Below are 17980 nucleotides of genomic sequence, written 5' to 3'. Positions count from 1 at the left end.
ACACGTAACATATTAAGCCTCGATCAATAGTCAGCTTCCATTGTGTTTTGGTCGTTAACGCAAATGACATTTATTCATGTTATTCGAAGTAACCTATACGTATGGTAGTCATTAGTCAAGCACCAATTAATTAATGCTGGACTTCCACAGTATAACCGGTCTTATATATGTTCTAGCTACTTTCACACTATAAAGTTACTAGATACGTAGATATATAAAACCAATATCAACCTTCAATAGGTAGCTTAATTTCAATTCATTGTTTTTTTTTGGTCAATAGTACTTCTATATTGAAAGCCTGATTCAATTCATTTGTGGAAATGAAACCATACGATCATTGACGCAACATATGTAAGGGCGTGTCACCTATATAATACTACTATAGGTATTATGAAACTATAGGTCAAGAGTCAAGCACTAATAATGACCTAAGCATCAATCCAAGTATGTTCGACTTCCACACTACTTAATTACTATATATATAATTAAAACTAGCTAGCTAGAAGTACGTACGTACTCCACCTTCAACACATATATAACCAAATACTTACAACAATGGAAGTAACTATAATTACTATCATTATAATTTTCATCCTCTTTTTAGTTTCTTACTTACTCGTGACCGTATATCTCTGTGGTCGCAAGTTCTCCGACCTTCCGCCTACTGTCTTCCCAACTCTCCCCATCATCGGCCACCTCTACCTCGTGAAACCCCTTGTGTACCGGAATTTCGCAAAAATAAGTGAAAAACACGGCCCCATTGTCTACCTTCGCTTAGGTTCCCGCCACGGTCTCTTAGTATCCTCCCCTTCTATTTCCAAAGAATGCTTCACTAAAAACGACATAACTTTCGCAAACCGGCCCCAATTGCTATTTGGCAAAATCATAGGAAACAACAACACTAGTCTTGCATGGGCATCCTATGGTGAAAACTGGCGCAACCTACACCGCCTTGCTTCTCTAGAGATTTTATCGTCTCATCGTCTTAAAGAGTTTCATGGCATACGAGTCGATGAATGTAGGCTTATGATACGTAAATTACTGTCTACTTCTTCGGTTAATCTGAAGACGGTTTTATACGATCTCACGTTAAACGTCATGATGAGGATGATATCAGGGAAGAGATATTTCGGTGTAGAGAATCTGGATATGATGGAAGAAAGAAAGCGGTTTAGGGAGATATTCGACGAGGCGTTTTTTCTTGCTGGTGCTCCGCATATTGGGGATTACTTGCCGATTATGAGTTGGTTTGGAGTGAAAGGTTTGGAGAAGAGGATTGTAGCGTTACACGAAAAGTTAAGTGTTTTTCTTCAAGGATTAATCGAGCAACTTCGAATATCGAAAGTGGAAAATGAAAGGAAGACAGTGATTGAAGTATTGTTATCGCTACAAAAATCAGATCCAAAATACTACACTGATCAAATGATTCGAAGCTTTGTGGTGGTAACGTCTCACTAGCTAGTATTTTCTCTTCTAATATATATTTTGTGGCAGATTCTCACATATTTATACATTTGTCATACACATAGTTAGGTTAAATTGCTTTTTTTACGTACTAGCTCATTTTTTTATAAAAACATACACAAATACATCTTTATATTTTATCTAGCTATCAGCCGGCCGGATACGATTTTTAAGCAAATAATGGATATATTATCTATGTGTGATCAGGTTTTGTTAGCAGCAGGGACAGACACTACAGCAGGAACAATGGAATGGGCTATGTCACTTCTGTTAAACCACCCACAAATTCTCAAAAAGGCACAAAACGAAATCGATAGTGTTATTGGCAACGCACGTTTCATCGATGAAACTGACTTGGCTAGTTTACCTTACCTTCATTGTATAGTAAACGAGACACTACGATTATATCCAGCCGGCCCTTTACTATTCCCACGTGAGTCATCAGAGGATTGTGTTATTGGGGGCTATACGATCCCGAAAGGGACCATGTTGATGGTAAATCAATGGGCTATACATCATGACCCGAATATCTGGACTGAGCCTGAAAGGTTCAGTCCGGATAGGTTTCTTGGGCTGCAAGGTTCACGAGATGGATTTCATTTTATGCCATTTGGGTCTGGAAGGAGGAGATGTCCAGGAGAAGGGTTGTCGTTTCGTGTACTTGGAATGACTTTGGGTTCGCTTATCCAGTGTTTTGATTGGGAACGAGCCGGTCAAGAGATGGTTGATATGACTGAATCACCGGGACTCACTTTGGCTAAGAAATTACCCTTGGTTGCAAAATGTAGTCCGCGGCTACAGATGAAGGATCTATTGTCCCAACTTGGGGTTGGGGTTCCTTTCTGCCATTAAGTTTTATATTTACGAGCATACTACCTGCGCAATGCGGCGGCGGTGACATTAGTTGCGATGTGGTGACGTCGGCGTCAAGTGGTGTTGGTAATTGATACAAAGATATTTGATTTTTATAGATAGTGAATATCTTTTAAATGATTGTGGAATGGTAGTGTAAATTAATTAAGGGATAAGTATCTTGGAATGTAACAAACTTTGAACGAATGTCTATAGTAGGAAATAACTAAAGTTGTATGTATTGTATGTAAGAAAATGTATTCAACCAATTAAAATCAGACAAGTGACACCTCTATATGGTTGTCACGTATGTTTTCTTACATACAATAAACATTTTTTAAAGTTGTTTACATACAATACACACAACTTTAGTTATTTCCTATTATACACATTCGTCCAAAGTTTGTTACATTCCAAGATACTTATCCCATTAATTAATTAAGGGTAATATGGTAATTTTGCATATCCTAAAATTGTAAACTTTTCAACAAAGGGGTATGATTTTTATATAGTTGTATAAAAGTATAGATGATAATATATAGCAAAATGTACACCTCGTTAATTATATGCTTATTAGCATTATACCCACGATATCTAGTGAAATTAAAACTTTTTTTTTATAACTAGGATTGTTTTATTATAGTTGTGTCATTTACGTTTACTTACGGTGTTAACTATGCATAGTGTGATAATATATCTAACACATATAGTATATAGGTTGGGATGCCGTGATACAAGAAGTCAAGAAGTAGAGCAAAAAGCAAATACATAATTTATGTGGTTCATTTAACCCGTTTTCTGAAATAGACGGTTTTTAATTGAGTCGTACCCGGTTATGGATCAGTTTCTATTAAGAAAAAGAGAGAAAAATAAAAGAGAAAAGTCGTTAAATAGTAGTGAAAATAAAATGCCTATGTTATCCGGAAATAGTTTGGGCTATGATATAATGTTGGGACTTCCGAAGGAACCTTTATTCTAAGAACTAATTTTTTTTTGGTAAGAAGCGTGAGAACACTTAAAATTTCATATTGGATCACATGTTTTTTTTTGTTCATTCACATGTGAAACGTTATAAAAATATATGTTGCAGAAGAAATTTTTTTTCAGGACCTTACATATAGTCGTATGTCACATGTGAACAAATTCGTTCACAAGTTCATAAAAAGCTATTTTGAAGGTTTTTTGAAAAAGTTTCTTGTACAACATATATTTTTTTTATCATTTCACGTGTAAATAAAAAAAAACATATAAACAAATATTTATTTTAATAGTTTTCACAGTTCTTATAAAAGTTAAGGAATAGGAAACTCACTTCCAAATACAAGTTAGGACCAGTAGTATGGAGGTGGTCCGCGTAACTTTTTGGGCCATGGTTTCTTTTTTGGCGTACGTAGCAGGTAGCATTGTAGGCTTGTAGCAATGTAGCATGGAAAATTGGTAATCGAAAGATTTTAGATTACTTTCAATATATTTTCTTTTGACAATTAGCGTAGAACACATACACTATAAAAGTGAAAGGATAATTGAATAAATACATCATTTTTTCTACTAGATTTATTAAATTGAATTCAATGACCATAAGAGTAAATACAGGTATAGAGACTGTTTTCAAATTCAATTTAAATGATAAAAAATAAATTTCAGCTTTCGCGAGAACCAATTAACCCTTGACCCATGACTTTAGAGGCAACAATATCAACCACTTAATACAACCATATTACTTAGCAAAATATAATCCTTTGCTTGTTTAAGAACATTGATTTGTAGCATTTCCCCTTAACTTACTGCAAAGTTTATAGAAAACTATGATGTTTTATGTGTGTCGAATTTTTTAGTAAAAAAAAATGTTATGGAGGAAGGTTAATAGTAATACCAACTCCACTAAACACATACAAACTAAAACTAGTCGACAGCGGGCTCTAACTCTCTAGGTAGTATCAAAATTAAATTAATCAATTTATGGAGCCTAGTTGAACAATGACTATGGACAGTTGGCTTACAAAGTATAGCCTTTATGTTACCTGACACCGAAGGATATATGGGTTTTGCTCGCCGGTGATTTGCCGGGGTATATATGAATACAATAATGGTTACTTTTCAAAAAAAAAAATAAAAAAATATCATTTGTGTAATTTGGTTTTTTGGCGCTTAAGAAATGGGGAAGTGTTCGGCAAGCAACATCAAAGATAAGGAACGAGCTGCTCTTCGACTTGAAAGTGAATATTTATTAACTTTGGTACTTGTCTTGATGTAAGAAGTCTAAAGTTACAAGATAATTTGGATCCAAAAAAAAAAAAAATCCAATGAACTTTTGTAGTAGTTTTCATTTCTTAGATTAAATTCTTTTCAACCTTTTTAAGTTTCTTAATAAAGCAACCATTCGAAAGGATAAATAATAATAGTAAAATTACAGCCTTTAAAAATAATGAGGAGCCTTACGATTTACGAATGGTGAAACTGTCTACACGTAAATATAGATAATAAACATAACATAGAATGAAAATGCAACACTTTTTTAGTAATCTTGAGCTAAAAGAAATAGAACTCCCGAATATATTATTGTTCCTCAAGAACAACATTTAAGCCAATCCAATAACAAAAGTATTTATAACGAATTCAAATGTACAACTCAAATCTAACGATCAAGCCGAATTGAAAGTTATAGATATCGTTTAATTTGGGTGTTTCGTCTCATTGAAGTACACTATTTTAGAATGCAGACATTAAAAACGAATAAATTGGTGGAAACCCTTTGTCACATGTATCATTTTCGCATCCAGAGTGCATGTCACCTAAAATTCATACACGGTGAAATTTTTTGGATTCCAGATCATTAATTCTCTATTAACGTGGTTTCGATCCTCCTCTTTTGAAATGCCAATGCATATAATTAAACTAAGCATATAATCCTTACTTTCCAGTTCAATTCAATAGAGTCAATGATATGATTGTGCACCAAATAGCGCTAGTACTTGAAAGCTTCTTTTGAGATAACATGATAAGGGTTAGGGTTTATTGGCGATTCTCCGGAGGTACGACAATGCCTCTTTACGCCAATAAAGTAGGTGTTTTAGGGTTATGGATAGGGTTTTCGGCCGATTGAATGATCGTGCATATGAGGGGTTCCTTTTGGAGGACAAGATTATGGTTTAATCTTTACTACTCCTTTGAGTCAATATCTAAATATCATGTTTATCCGATTTAGTTTCCTTAAGAGAGAGAATCAGATTTGGTAACTATATCTATTCACCTAATTTGGTGAATATTTTCTTATCTTTGGAAAAGATTTATGTTGATCTTCGTAAGAGATAATCCTCATAGGAATCAGATTTGATAAAGGTATATATTCACCTTTGATGAATATCTTCTTATCTTTGGAAATGATTTATATTGATCTTCAATTTTTTTTAAGTACCTCCGTGTGTATGCTCTTCGTGAGGATGCTAGCGCTTCATATCGTATGATCTTTGTATAGCGAATTGGAGGGGTATACCATTAGTCAGGTATGCTTCCTTCCAATATTAATCTTACATTGGAATAATGATATGAACAAATGGTCTTGGAATATATTCGGTTCAATTAATTATAAAAAAATGTTTCAATTAATTAAGATTCCTTAATAGTATGATGTTGGGTTGTGCTAAGCGATTATTTTAGCACCCAAATAGTTAAAAAACAACAGTGCCTCTAAACTCTGAGCGAGAAAGGATCAAATGCTCCACCGTCACTCTCCTTGAAATCCTAAGCTGCTCCAATATCTACATCTATACTTTATTATATATAAAACAAAGGGTTACTGAACTGGTACCTGATGTTTGCTATATATTACTAGTTTCATACCTAATGTTTTATTTCTACTCAGACCATACCCAACGTTTTAAGAACCCCACTCGGACCATACTTGGAGTTAACAGCCGTCAAAGGTCCGTTAAAAACACACACGTGAGGTATGAAACTTGTAAATTTCAACAAACATCGGGTACCATTTCAGTAATTAACTCTTATTATTATTATTATTAATCAAGAAAATATTATTGTTAATGATTATTATTTAGCAATAATTTATAACTTTATAAAAAATTATCACTATTTATATATTTACTTTTATTTTATAAAATAATATTTTATTTAATAACATTTTATTTTTAGTTTATAAAATTTATTATTATTTTATATAAAAAAACTAATGTTATTTAAAGCACCACTTTTTATTTTGTGAAAAAAAAATACTACTATTGTTATTTTAAATAAAATTTTAAAGAAGTACTTTTTAATTTGCAAAAAAAAAAAAAATAAAGGTCAAATTGTTGTTTATAAAATAAAAAGTACTTCTTTAAAATAAAAAGTACTTTTTTAAAATAACATTCGAATTGTTGTTTATAAAATAAAAAGTACTTCTTTAAAATTAAAAGTACTTCTTTAAAATAAAAAAAATAACGGTCAAATTGTTGTTTATAAAATAAATAGTATTTTTTAAAAATAAAAAGTACTTTTTTAAAATTAAAAGTACTTCTTTAAAAAAATAAAAAGTACTTCTTCAAAATAACGGTCGAATTGTTTTTTATAAAATAAAAAGTATTTCTTTAAAATAAAAGGTACTTCTTTAAAAAAAAATAAAATGTACCTCTTTAAAATAAAAAAAATAACGGTCGAATTGTTCTTTTTTTTTTGCAAAATAAAAAATACTTTTCTAAAATTTTATTTAAAATAATAATAGTAGTTTTTTTTTTCACAAAATAAAAAGTACTTCTTTAAATAATATTAGTTTTGTTTATAAAATAATAATAAATTTTATAAACTGACAATTAAATGTTATTAAACAAAATATTATTATATAAAATAAAAGTAAATATATAAATAGTGATAATTTTTAATAAAATTATAATTTATTGTTAAATAATAATCATTAACAATAATATTTTCTTGATTAATAATAATAATAAGAGTTAATTACTGAAATGGTACTCGATGTTTGTTCGAATTTACAGGTTTCATACCTCACGTGTGTGTTTTTAACGGACCTTTGACAGTCTTAACTCCAGGTATGGTCCGAGTGGGGTTTTTAAAATGTTGGGTATGGTCCGAGTGGAAATAAAACGTTAGGTATGAAACCAGTAATATATAGCAAACGTCAGGTACCATTTCTGTAAAAACCCTAAAACAAACTACATTAATTTCTTTTCAACTTTCTACCTTTAAAATACCCAAAAACACTAAATTTCAAACATATTTTTAACTCACACACTAAATTTACCCAATATATATATCCCTAAAATATTTTTCAACCATATTTATTCAAACTATTTTTATTCATTAATTTAAATATTTCCACTTAATATCTTTATAATATTCTTAACAAAATTAATTACAAAAGATACATCTTAATCATAAAATAACTACACTACTATTTACATCAATTAGTTTTAGATTAATAACCACATCGTTACCACCACCGCCACTATCACCAATCATTTCCGTTACCGTCGCCGCATTGCGCGGATACTCATCTCGTAATGTAATGGGAAAACGGAAGAGTCTCTATAAAATTGGAATATATTTAGAAAAAATTAACAGATTTGATTACCTCTCCCGGCCTCAATTCTCTAATTTTCAACTTTCTCTGTAATCTCTTGTCATCATTTATTCATTTATTGTTGTCTTGCACCACTAGGTACACGACGTTGTTACCACCACGCACCTCGAGTATTTCTCCACGCAAAATATTTTTAGATAACTTTTTAGTTTGTAAAAACATAGAATATTTTTGAACAAATAAAATTGTATAAGTTTATAAATATAATTAGTAAAAGATTTCCTTTTTTGAGCGCAAAATCTGATTCTATGAGTTACGAAATTTGATATTCTTTGTTATCTGTTCTTTCAATTTTATTAGTATTTAAAATACTTTTATTATTCTCTCCTTATTTTTAAACTATTGAAGTGATGTTATCTTTTTTGAAGTAAAAAATTAAATTTTGGTTTTTTTTTTATTCGGTAAATATTTTACATTCTGTTTATTTGGAAATCGACATCAAATATATTATATTGTCTCAAAATGTATAAATTATGGCGTGTTACTACGACAAGCTTTTAAGTCAAGTCAACCGTTATCTAGAAGAAAAAGATAAAATTAGTCCAAGAGTCAAAAAGTTAGAAAAACCAACCCTCCTTCATCCATTCTGCACGTCATAGGAAAAATTGAATATCACAACACAAAGAACTGTCCCATTCCCATTTTCATTTTTCAACATTCACGCCCCCTTTTAAATCCAAAAATCAAACATCACAAAAATCACACAAATACACACTTCAACAATGGAGGTTCTATATCTATACATTTCCCTCATAATCCTTCTATTTTCTTACCTCTTCACCACCCATTTTCGTCGTAAATCCGCCACTCTTCCACCAACTATCTTCCCATCCCTTCCAATAATCGGCCATCTGTACCTTTTCAAACCGCCACTCTATCGTACCTTAGCCAAACTTGCATCAAAATACGGTCCGATTCTTTATCTCAAATTTGGCTCTCGACGTGTCGTAATAATCTCTTCCCCATCTGCCGTCGAAGAATGTTTCACAAAAAACGACATCGTTTTTGCAAACCGTCCTAAAATGTTATTTGGAAAAATAATAGGTGTAAATTACACTAGTCTTGCATGGGCACCTTATGGTGATAATTGGCGTAACCTTAGACGTATAGCTTCTATTGAAATACTATCTATTCATCGTCTTAACGAGTTTCATGACATACGTGTGGAAGAAGCAAAGTTTTTAAACCGTAAATTGTTACTTAATTCGTCTTCACAAGTGGCGGTCAAGGCGGTATTTTATGAACTTACATTGAACATTATGATGATTATGATATCTGGAAAAAGGTATTTTGGTGGTGAGAATCCGGAAATGGAGGAAGAAGGGAAGCGGTTTCTCGATATGTTAAATGAGACATTTGTGTTAGCTGGTGCGACGAATGTTGGCGATTATTTGCCGATTTTGAGTTGGCTTGGAGTGAAAGGTTTGGAGAAAAGGTTGATTAAGTTGCAAGAAGAAAGAGATGTTTTCTTTCAAGGGTTGATTGAGCAACTTAGGAAAAGTAAAGGGAGTGAAAGTGGAAATAAGAGGAAGACTATGATTGAAGTATTATTAGCCTTGCAAGAATCAGAACCTGAATATTATACTGATGCTATGATTCGAAGCTTTGTGCTGGTAAGATCCTTAATGATTATTGTGTTTTCATACTAATTATTGATCAATTACGAATCAATTCTTTTAAAAATGATTCTAGATATGTCAAACGGGTGAAAATTCAAACTGATATGATTTTGTTTAATTGAAAAATAAGAAAATTGGAAAATATTGCCCCGGGTTATGTGATGAAAAGATAACTCTGTGTTATGTTTATCATGTTGTAAAAAAATGATATTTGATCACATTGCATTGTTTTTAAAAATAGTAAAGGTGTATTAGAGTTATTGACTTATTATCATTTTAACAAAAATCAAAAATACAAATGAGCCTTGCATTAGAAATCAATTTTCTAAAATGATATTTGAATATTTGATCACATTGCATTATTTCTAAAAATAGTGAATGTGTACTGGAATTATTTCTAAAAACGATTGTTTTTATAAGTCTATTATATCCGTGTGACATCTAATCAAATTATCAATGTGATCAGGTCTTATTAGCAGCTGGAAGTGATACTTCGGCCACAACAATGGAATGGGCTATGGCACTTATGCTAAACCACCCACAAGTTCTAAAAAAGGCCCAAGACGAAATCGATAGAGTTGTTGGCAACAATCGTCTTGTTGATGAATCAGACATAGCTAATTTACCTTACCTTCGCTGTATAATAAACGAGACACTACGATTAACCCCTCCTGGCCCGTTACTAGTTCCACACGAGGCATCAGAGGATTGTGTTGTTGGTGGCTATACCATCCCAAGTGGGACGATGTTGCTTATCAATCAATGGGCCATACATCATGACCCAAAGATTTGGGCCGACCCTGAAATGTTTAAACCGGAAAGATTTGAAGGGCTGGAAGGTACACGAGATGGATTTAAGCTATTGCCATTTGGGTCAGGAAGGAGAAGTTGTCCTGGAGAAGGGTTGGCGGTTCGTGTGATTGGGATGACTTTGGGTTCAGTGATCCAATGTTTTGATTGGGAACGGATGAGTGAAGAATTGGTCGATTTGACCGAAGGTCCTGGGCTCACAATGCCTAAGGCAGTACCGTTGGTCGCCAAGTACAAACCGAGGCCAGAGATGAAGAATTTGTTGTCCCAACTTTAAGTTGAATTAAGGATACCTATCTTTTTGTTCCTATACAAATTGGTGATGAATCATGTAACGTTTCACTGTTTCTAGCCTTTTTTGTATTTTTTGGATTACGAATATTTGTATGATTCTATATAGTTTTAATCTAGAAAACATATATATAAATAGTAGTATATACGACTCAATAGTAATTTTGTCACTTATTCGGTTGCGTCCCCGGCCTGTTGATGGGTCAAGTTAATTTTCACATGTATAAACTATAAACACCCGGTTGGCAGGGCAGCTCAAGGGTCATCTCGATCGATCGGTAATGTAGTGTTTAATTTCTTTATGACACTTAACACATATGATTAGTTACACTACAAATTATATTGCATTTGTTCACACTTTTAGGTGAGTGTGAACAAATTAAAAATTTTGTCACGCTTTTTAATGTGTAGAAATATATTGAATTAAAAGTGTGTGTAAATTTCTCCACACTAAAAAGTGTGTAGAAATAAAAAAGTTACCGTGAACAAATGAGGTGTGACAAAATAACTATGAAAGTTCACACTAAAAAGTGTGAACTTTTATTTATACACACTTTTTAGTGTCGATAAATCTCCATACACTTTTAATTTAATATATTTCTACACACTAAAAAGCGTGACAAAATTTTTAATTTGTTCACACTCACCTAAAAATGTGAACAAATGCAATATTGTTTGTAGTGTTAATTAATTATGTTACAATTAGCCTTTCAAAAAAAAACTATGTTACAATTAACCACCACAAGGTGGTCTGCCGCTCCAACTACCACCACCGCCACCATCACCACCACTTGCTTTACTACTACCATCACCACCTGTTTTACTATCGTCACCATCACTAGCCATATTGTCTCCACCACTACCACATGCCACCGCCACCTGCTCTATTGACCTATTGGATGACTTCTCAATTGAGGAGTAATTCAAATGAAACTAACAATGCTGTTTTTGGTTTTCATCCGATTGGCAATTCACTCTTTGGTCCGCCACCACCTATCACCACCACCACCATCAATTGTCACCACTACCACCCCCCATTTATTCTATTGTTGCAACTACCACCACTTCCTCTACAACTATTGCCACCAAATGTTTTAATATCACCACCACCTGTTTTACCGCTGCCACCACTACCGATATCTGATACACCATCACAACCACCAGTGACTGCCACCATCACCACCACCACACCACCTCCTGTTCTACTAACACTATTTGCCATTACCACCACTTGCTCTACTGCAACCACCACCACAACTATCTTCGTCACAACCACCACCTCTTACTCTACCGTCGTCGCCGTCACCATCATCACCACCTATTCAATATACATTATTGTCTATTAACCAAGTTAAATTAATAACAATATAATGATAAAAATTTTTATATATATGCTAGCCAACATTATTGATGCGATGATAATATACCTTAATTAATATTATTTTGATTTTTCTTTTCTCTTTCTCATGAACCAATTAACCTCCCCCTTATATTACTCAAAGTCTAAGTGCACACACAATTACACATAATTAATTGTCAAATGAACCCACACACTTTTATACTTGAAGTGGACAAACATGAAACATAAGTTTGAAAGGAAAACACACGCATGTCCTATCACACAATATTATAGACTAAAATCCACCATTAACACCAAACCAAAATTACAAAACCAATGGAGATCCCTTACTTATACATCTCACTCATAATCCTTCTATCATCCTATCTCTTCACCACCATCTTCCGTCACAAACCCACCAACCCTCCACCAACCATCTTCCCATCCTTTCCAATTATAGGCCATCTCTACCTATTTAAACGACCACTCTACCGAACCTTCGCCAAACTCTCATCCAAACACGGCCCAATCCTTCATCTCAAATTCGGATCCCGCCCTGTACTCTTAATATCCTCTCCTTCCTTAGCCGAAGAATGCTTCACGAAAAACGACATAACTTTTGCAAACCGCCCTCCCATGCTATTTGGCAAGATCATTGGAAACAACTACACTAGTCTTGCATGGTCCCCTTATGGGGATAATTGGCGCAATCTTAGACGTCTAGCTTCCATTGAAATACTATCTATTCATCGACTTAACGGGTTGTACGATACTCGTATTGATGAAAGCAAGCATTTGGTACGGAAGCTAGTAAATTTAAATGAAGTGAACGTGAAGTCCCTTTTTTACGAGCTAACGTTAAATATAATGATGAGGATGATAGCCGGGAAAAGGTATTTTGGTGGTGATATTCCTGAGGTAATAGAAGAAGGTAAGCGGTTTAGGGAGATATTAGACGAATCGTTTTTGCTTTCCGGGGCATCAAATGTTAGTGATTATTTGCCATTTTTGAGGGTTTTTGGAATGAAAGGATTGGAAAAAAGATTGCTAATGTTGCGAAAGAAAAGAAATGTTTTCTTTGAGAAACTTATTGAGCAACTCAGGGCTTTGAAAACGGGTAATAATAAGCAAAAGGAGAAGAAGAACATGATTGAAGTGTTGTTATCTTTACAAGATTCGGATCCGAAATATTATACTGATGAAATGATCACGAGCTTTGTGCTGGTAAGATCTGTTCTGGATTTTAATCTGAATTTAGTATTCTAAATTCTTATACTATTAATATATAAAGGAAAATGCTAAATGAAGCTCTTAGGGATTCACTTAAGGGGCATAAAAAGTTTTTTTTTTTTTTCATATTTAAAGTCTCTCGTTATTTTTATGGTAAGTGTACACCTATTCACCTTAACAAAAGTCCTTAGGACGTCGTTTTATAAAACTAATTAGTTAATTAGCTAAGTTATTTAATTAGTTATGCGTTCTGATGGACATTGCATTAGTAATTAATATTTTATACAGAAAATTTAAAATTGGTTTTGGAAGAAAATGATAGATTGATACCAACCGGCAATTGCTAATAGTAACTAGCTATTTAACCTATGGGAGCCAAGACTAAATTCAAATTTTTACCTATTACGGCATGATTTTGTTAACATATATAATCTTTTACTACTATGCATGCGTAGATTAGGAAAACACTTATGTAATTTGGATTGATTTCAAGGTTGCATATTGTTTAATTAGCTAGCTTCTAATAGTTTATAACAAGATTACAAGAAGGTGATATTTATATGATTAAATCTAGTCAAACACGATAAGCTAGTAATTAGTATGTTGTATAGTACTCGTACCATGTAACTCATAAAAGTTTTGTGAATCTTATTGGGTATGCATCACTATCTTTTATCTATAAGTAGATACTGAACCAACAATATATATTTGTTGTGAGGTTTCATTCTTGAAAAGATTTCAAACTTATAGCATTTCTAATGGGAAATTAGCAAAATGCTTTTTACATATATTAAAAAGGCATTTAGAAGACTTGTTTAATGACTTCAAGGATATGTAGGTATATATTGTCAAAGACTTGGCACATTTTTATTTATATTAAAGTATGATTGTTAACTGTTAAGATAAAAATGAATATTAAAACACTTTTAATAAACTTTAAAAAAAAAAACACTTTTAATAATCGTCGTGCATTTAAGAGGATTAATAGATGATTTTTTCACTTTTAAGATATTGAGTGGGAGGGCTTTTAAGTATGGATCTGGTTATAAAAACATAGTCTGGTCATTATAATGTTTGACCAGTACCTATAAATAAAGAAAAAAGTTAAAATGATTTTAGGAAATAGAGTAGGTTTTGATCTTAGGTGTATATTTTTTTTTGTCCAAAACAATGTGAAAAACGTAGAAGTATTTAAAGTCTAGATATCTAAACATTTAGATCTAATGTTTGAAGTCCAAGATATTCTAGAAATTTGTAAAGTTACAAAATTTATGCCGTATATAGAGGGATATTAATCACATCCAGTACTTGAAATTTTTCGTATTTGATGAGGTAGTAAAGTCAAACTAGTGATGTTTGGAAAGATAATTTCAAATAAAAAATAATTAAATGTGGAAATTTTGGCTACTGACTTGTCAACTCTACTTGCCGTGCAAATTATCTTCCTTGTGTATTTTGATTTTTAAGCAACCTTTTTTGACTCCCGAATGTGTACGCAAATTCTTTGGTTGTAGGTTGTAACATTTAACAACGAACATTTATATTCTCTATGCTAATGAATACTTCACTCTTGTCTAATCTACCTTCTTTAAATTAAAATAAACAACTTGTAATGTTGAACAATAAACAGCGAATGTTTATTACCTTGATAGTAGGGGTTAAATAATTACGAGAGTGTATTTAGTTAGAGAGAATTGAGATTAGAGAAATCATTTCTACTATTTGATAGTGGGAAATGACTATGGGAAAGAAGTGGTCATTACTCATTATTTCTCATAGTATAGTTTTGTTCTAATATGATTATAAATAAGGAGAAATGCAAAGAAAACATAATTAGAAAGTTATTTTATTTTATTTTGTTTTATTTTATTTTAAGACTTATTCTCAAAAACAGTTTATGCAAAGTTTTGATTTATTAAGGTTTTTGGTTACATAATTTATCCGTCTTACCAAACAATAGAATCTATCATTGATGAATTAAAGAATTAGGTAATTCTTATCCAAAATATTATTAACTAAAAACCAATTTCATTAGTAGAAAATATGGATGTATTGCCTAAACCTAACTAAAACTTTAGGCAATACACAAAAAAAAAAAAATCAAATACAAATTTGAATAGTAAATTTAAAAAAGATATGATAATCTTCAGCTTGCACCGAATAAGTTAAGCCGAGGTCTTAAATTGGGCTCAAAACTGGGCCATGACTACTATGGGTGGGGAAACAGGCCTGGACCGTTGATTGGTCCAAGCTCGACTCCATCATTCTCCCTCTTTGGAAAAAACTAGCTCTTTTTCGAGTCTTTTGCAATTACTATCCTTTATCTTGACTTTTTGAGTTTTATAGGTTTTCTCGCTAAACCATCTAGTTTACACGCTTGTCAAATAAACATTATTAAAGTTAACTGAGAAATAAACGCAAACATTATGTCTGAATCCACATCCACACAATGTATATAAGACCTAAGTCAACCATTATAAAACCATAATTATAAACCCGGCCAATAATGGAAATCCCTTACCTATATATCTCACTCATTATCCTTCTACAAAACGTATGCACATTACTCTATGTGGACAAACATTAAACATAATTGTCAAATAAACCCATACACTTTCATACTTGAAGTGCACAAACATTAAACGTAATTGTGAAATAAACGCAAACACATCTACATCCACACAATGTATAACCACACAATGTATAACCACACAATGTATATAAGTCCAAAATCCATTATTAATACAAAAACACAATTCTTTAGAAAAACAATGGAGATCCCTTACCTATACATCTCACTCATTATTCTTCTATCATGCTATCTCTTCACCACCATCTTCCGTCGCAAAACCACCAATCTTCCACCAACCATCTTCCCATTCCTCCCGATAATAGGCCATCTCTACCTTTTAAAACCACCACTCTACCGAACTTTCGCCAAACTTTCATCCAAACACGGCCCAATCCTTCATTTCAAATTTGGATCCCGCCCTGTCCTCTTAATATCCTCTCCTTCTTTAGCCGAAGAATGCTTCACTAAAAACGACATAAATTTTGCAAACCGACCTTTTATGCTATTTGGTAAGATTATAGGAGACAACTACACTACTCTTGTATGGTCACCTTATGGGGATAATTGGCGCAACCTAAGACGTCTAGCTTCCATTGAAATACTATCTACTCATCGTCTTAATGAGTTCCATGATACTCGTATCGATGAAGGCAAGCATTTGATACGTAAGCTAGTAAATCTAAATGAAGTAAACATGAAGTCCGTTTTTAACGAGTTGACATTAAATATAATGATGAGGATGATAGCCGGGAAAAGATATTTTGGTGGTGATATTCCTGAAGTGGAAGAAGAAGGGAAGCGGTTTAGGGAGATAGTAGACGAAACTTTTTTGCTTTCCGGAGCATCAAATGCTAGTGATTATTTGCCATTTTTGAGAGTTTTTGGAATAAAAGGATTGGAAAAAAGATTGGTCATGTTGCGAAAGAAAAGAAATGTTTTCTTTAAGAAACTTATTGAGCAACTCAGGGCTTTGAAAGTGAGTAACAAGCAAAAGGAGAAGAAGAACATGATTCAAGTATTACTATCTTTACAAGAATCAGATCCGCAGTATTATACTGATGAAATGATCACGAGCTTTGTGATGGTAATTAAGATCCTCTGTTTTGGATAATTTAATAATGCCATTTAATGGATATACATTGCATTAGTTGGAAGGTTCATCATTTATGTTTGTTGATACATAAAACATATAACTGTCACACTCAAACCACCAAAGCCAAGTGTTAAACGAATTGTTTTTATGTTTGATACTTGTGTGAAACGTGTCGTTTCTAACCTATTAAACACGATATGACTTGTGACCTCCAGTTTAAATATGTAGCGTATATGTGTACCTTTTTTTTTTTTCTCATAGATATATAATGTTACATATTTTTTTATCTGATATTTTGTATATGATTTGATTAGGTCCTATTAACAGCGGGCACTGACACCTCAGCCGGAACAATGGAATGGGCCATGTCTCTTTTGTTAAACAACCCTCAAACTCTACAAAAGGCACAAAATGAGATTGATAGACACGTTGGCAGAGATCGGCTTGTTGATGAGTCAGACTTAAATGATCTACCTTACCTTCGTTGTATTATAAACGAGACATTACGATTATACCCTGCAGGCCCGTTACTAGTACCTCACCAGTCATCTGAAGACTGCATTGTTGGAGGCTATAACGTCCCACAAGGGACCATGTTGTTAGTTAATCAATGGGCAATACATCATGACCCCAAATTGTGGACCGACCCTGAAATGTTCAACCCAGAAAGATTTAAAGGGCTAGAAGGGACTAGAGATGGGTTTAAGCTGATGCCATTCGGGTCAGGTAGGAGGAGTTGTCCAGGGGAAGGGTTGGCAGTCCGTGTGATGGGGTCGACTTTAGGGTTACTAATTCAATGCTTTGATTGGGAAAGGCCAAGTGAAAAGTTAATCGATATGACCGAGGGTCCAGGACTTACTATGCCAAAGGCTGAACCGTTGGTTGCCAAGTGCAAACCCCGGCTAGAGATGCAGAATCTATTGTCTCAGTTGTGAGGTTTACTTGTACAGTTGTACTCAATCTTACTCTTCCAAGATCAGTCTATGAAATGCATCTGCCAATGATGGGAATTACATATATTTATGTTGTATAATGTGAAATGTATATTGTATAATTAAATAAATTGTAGACTTAGTCACAAAACTTTAATTGCAGCTTTCAGGTTAAGTAATATACA

The 17980-nt window shown here is 33.0% G+C and overlaps 3 protein-coding genes across 4 annotated transcripts; all 3 read left to right on the top strand.

Annotated features, from left to right (window-relative positions):
* Nucleotides 1-555: 555 nt before the first annotated feature.
* LOC122608884 (cytochrome P450 81Q32-like) lies at nucleotides 556-2316 on the top strand. The gene is made up of 2 exons (XM_043781958.1): nucleotides 556-1443; nucleotides 1672-2316. The coding sequence occupies exons 1-2, from the start codon at nucleotides 556-558 to the stop codon at nucleotides 2314-2316; spliced, it is 1533 nt and encodes a 510-aa protein (XP_043637893.1).
* Nucleotides 2317-8592: 6276 nt separating this feature from the next.
* On the top strand, nucleotides 8593-10803 carry LOC122607462 (cytochrome P450 81Q32-like). Its single transcript, XM_043780439.1, has 2 exons — nucleotides 8593-9522; nucleotides 9995-10803. The coding sequence occupies exons 1-2, from the start codon at nucleotides 8632-8634 to the stop codon at nucleotides 10613-10615; spliced, it is 1512 nt and encodes a 503-aa protein (XP_043636374.1). The 5' UTR covers nucleotides 8593-8631; the 3' UTR covers nucleotides 10616-10803.
* Nucleotides 10804-12185: 1382 nt separating this feature from the next.
* On the top strand, nucleotides 12186-17976 carry LOC122606988 (cytochrome P450 81Q32-like). Of its 2 annotated transcripts, none has more exons than XM_043779904.1 (2): nucleotides 12186-13192; nucleotides 17178-17976. In XM_043779904.1, exons 1-2 carry the CDS (start codon nucleotides 12305-12307, stop codon nucleotides 17796-17798), a joined length of 1509 nt encoding a protein of 502 aa, XP_043635839.1. In that variant the 5' UTR covers nucleotides 12186-12304; the 3' UTR covers nucleotides 17799-17976. The 2 variants fall into 2 exon arrangements, with proteins under 2 accessions (XP_043635839.1, XP_043635838.1); XM_043779903.1 differs by lacking the exon at nucleotides 12186-13192 and adding an exon at nucleotides 15518-16854.
* The last annotated feature ends 4 nt before the right edge of the window (nucleotides 17977-17980 follow it).

Source organism: Erigeron canadensis, chromosome 7 (genome assembly GCF_010389155.1).
Source record: "Erigeron canadensis isolate Cc75 chromosome 7, C_canadensis_v1, whole genome shotgun sequence".
Lineage (NCBI taxonomy): Eukaryota > Viridiplantae > Streptophyta > Magnoliopsida > Asterales > Asteraceae > Erigeron > Erigeron canadensis.
This window is presented reverse-complemented; position numbering and strand designations above follow the sequence as displayed.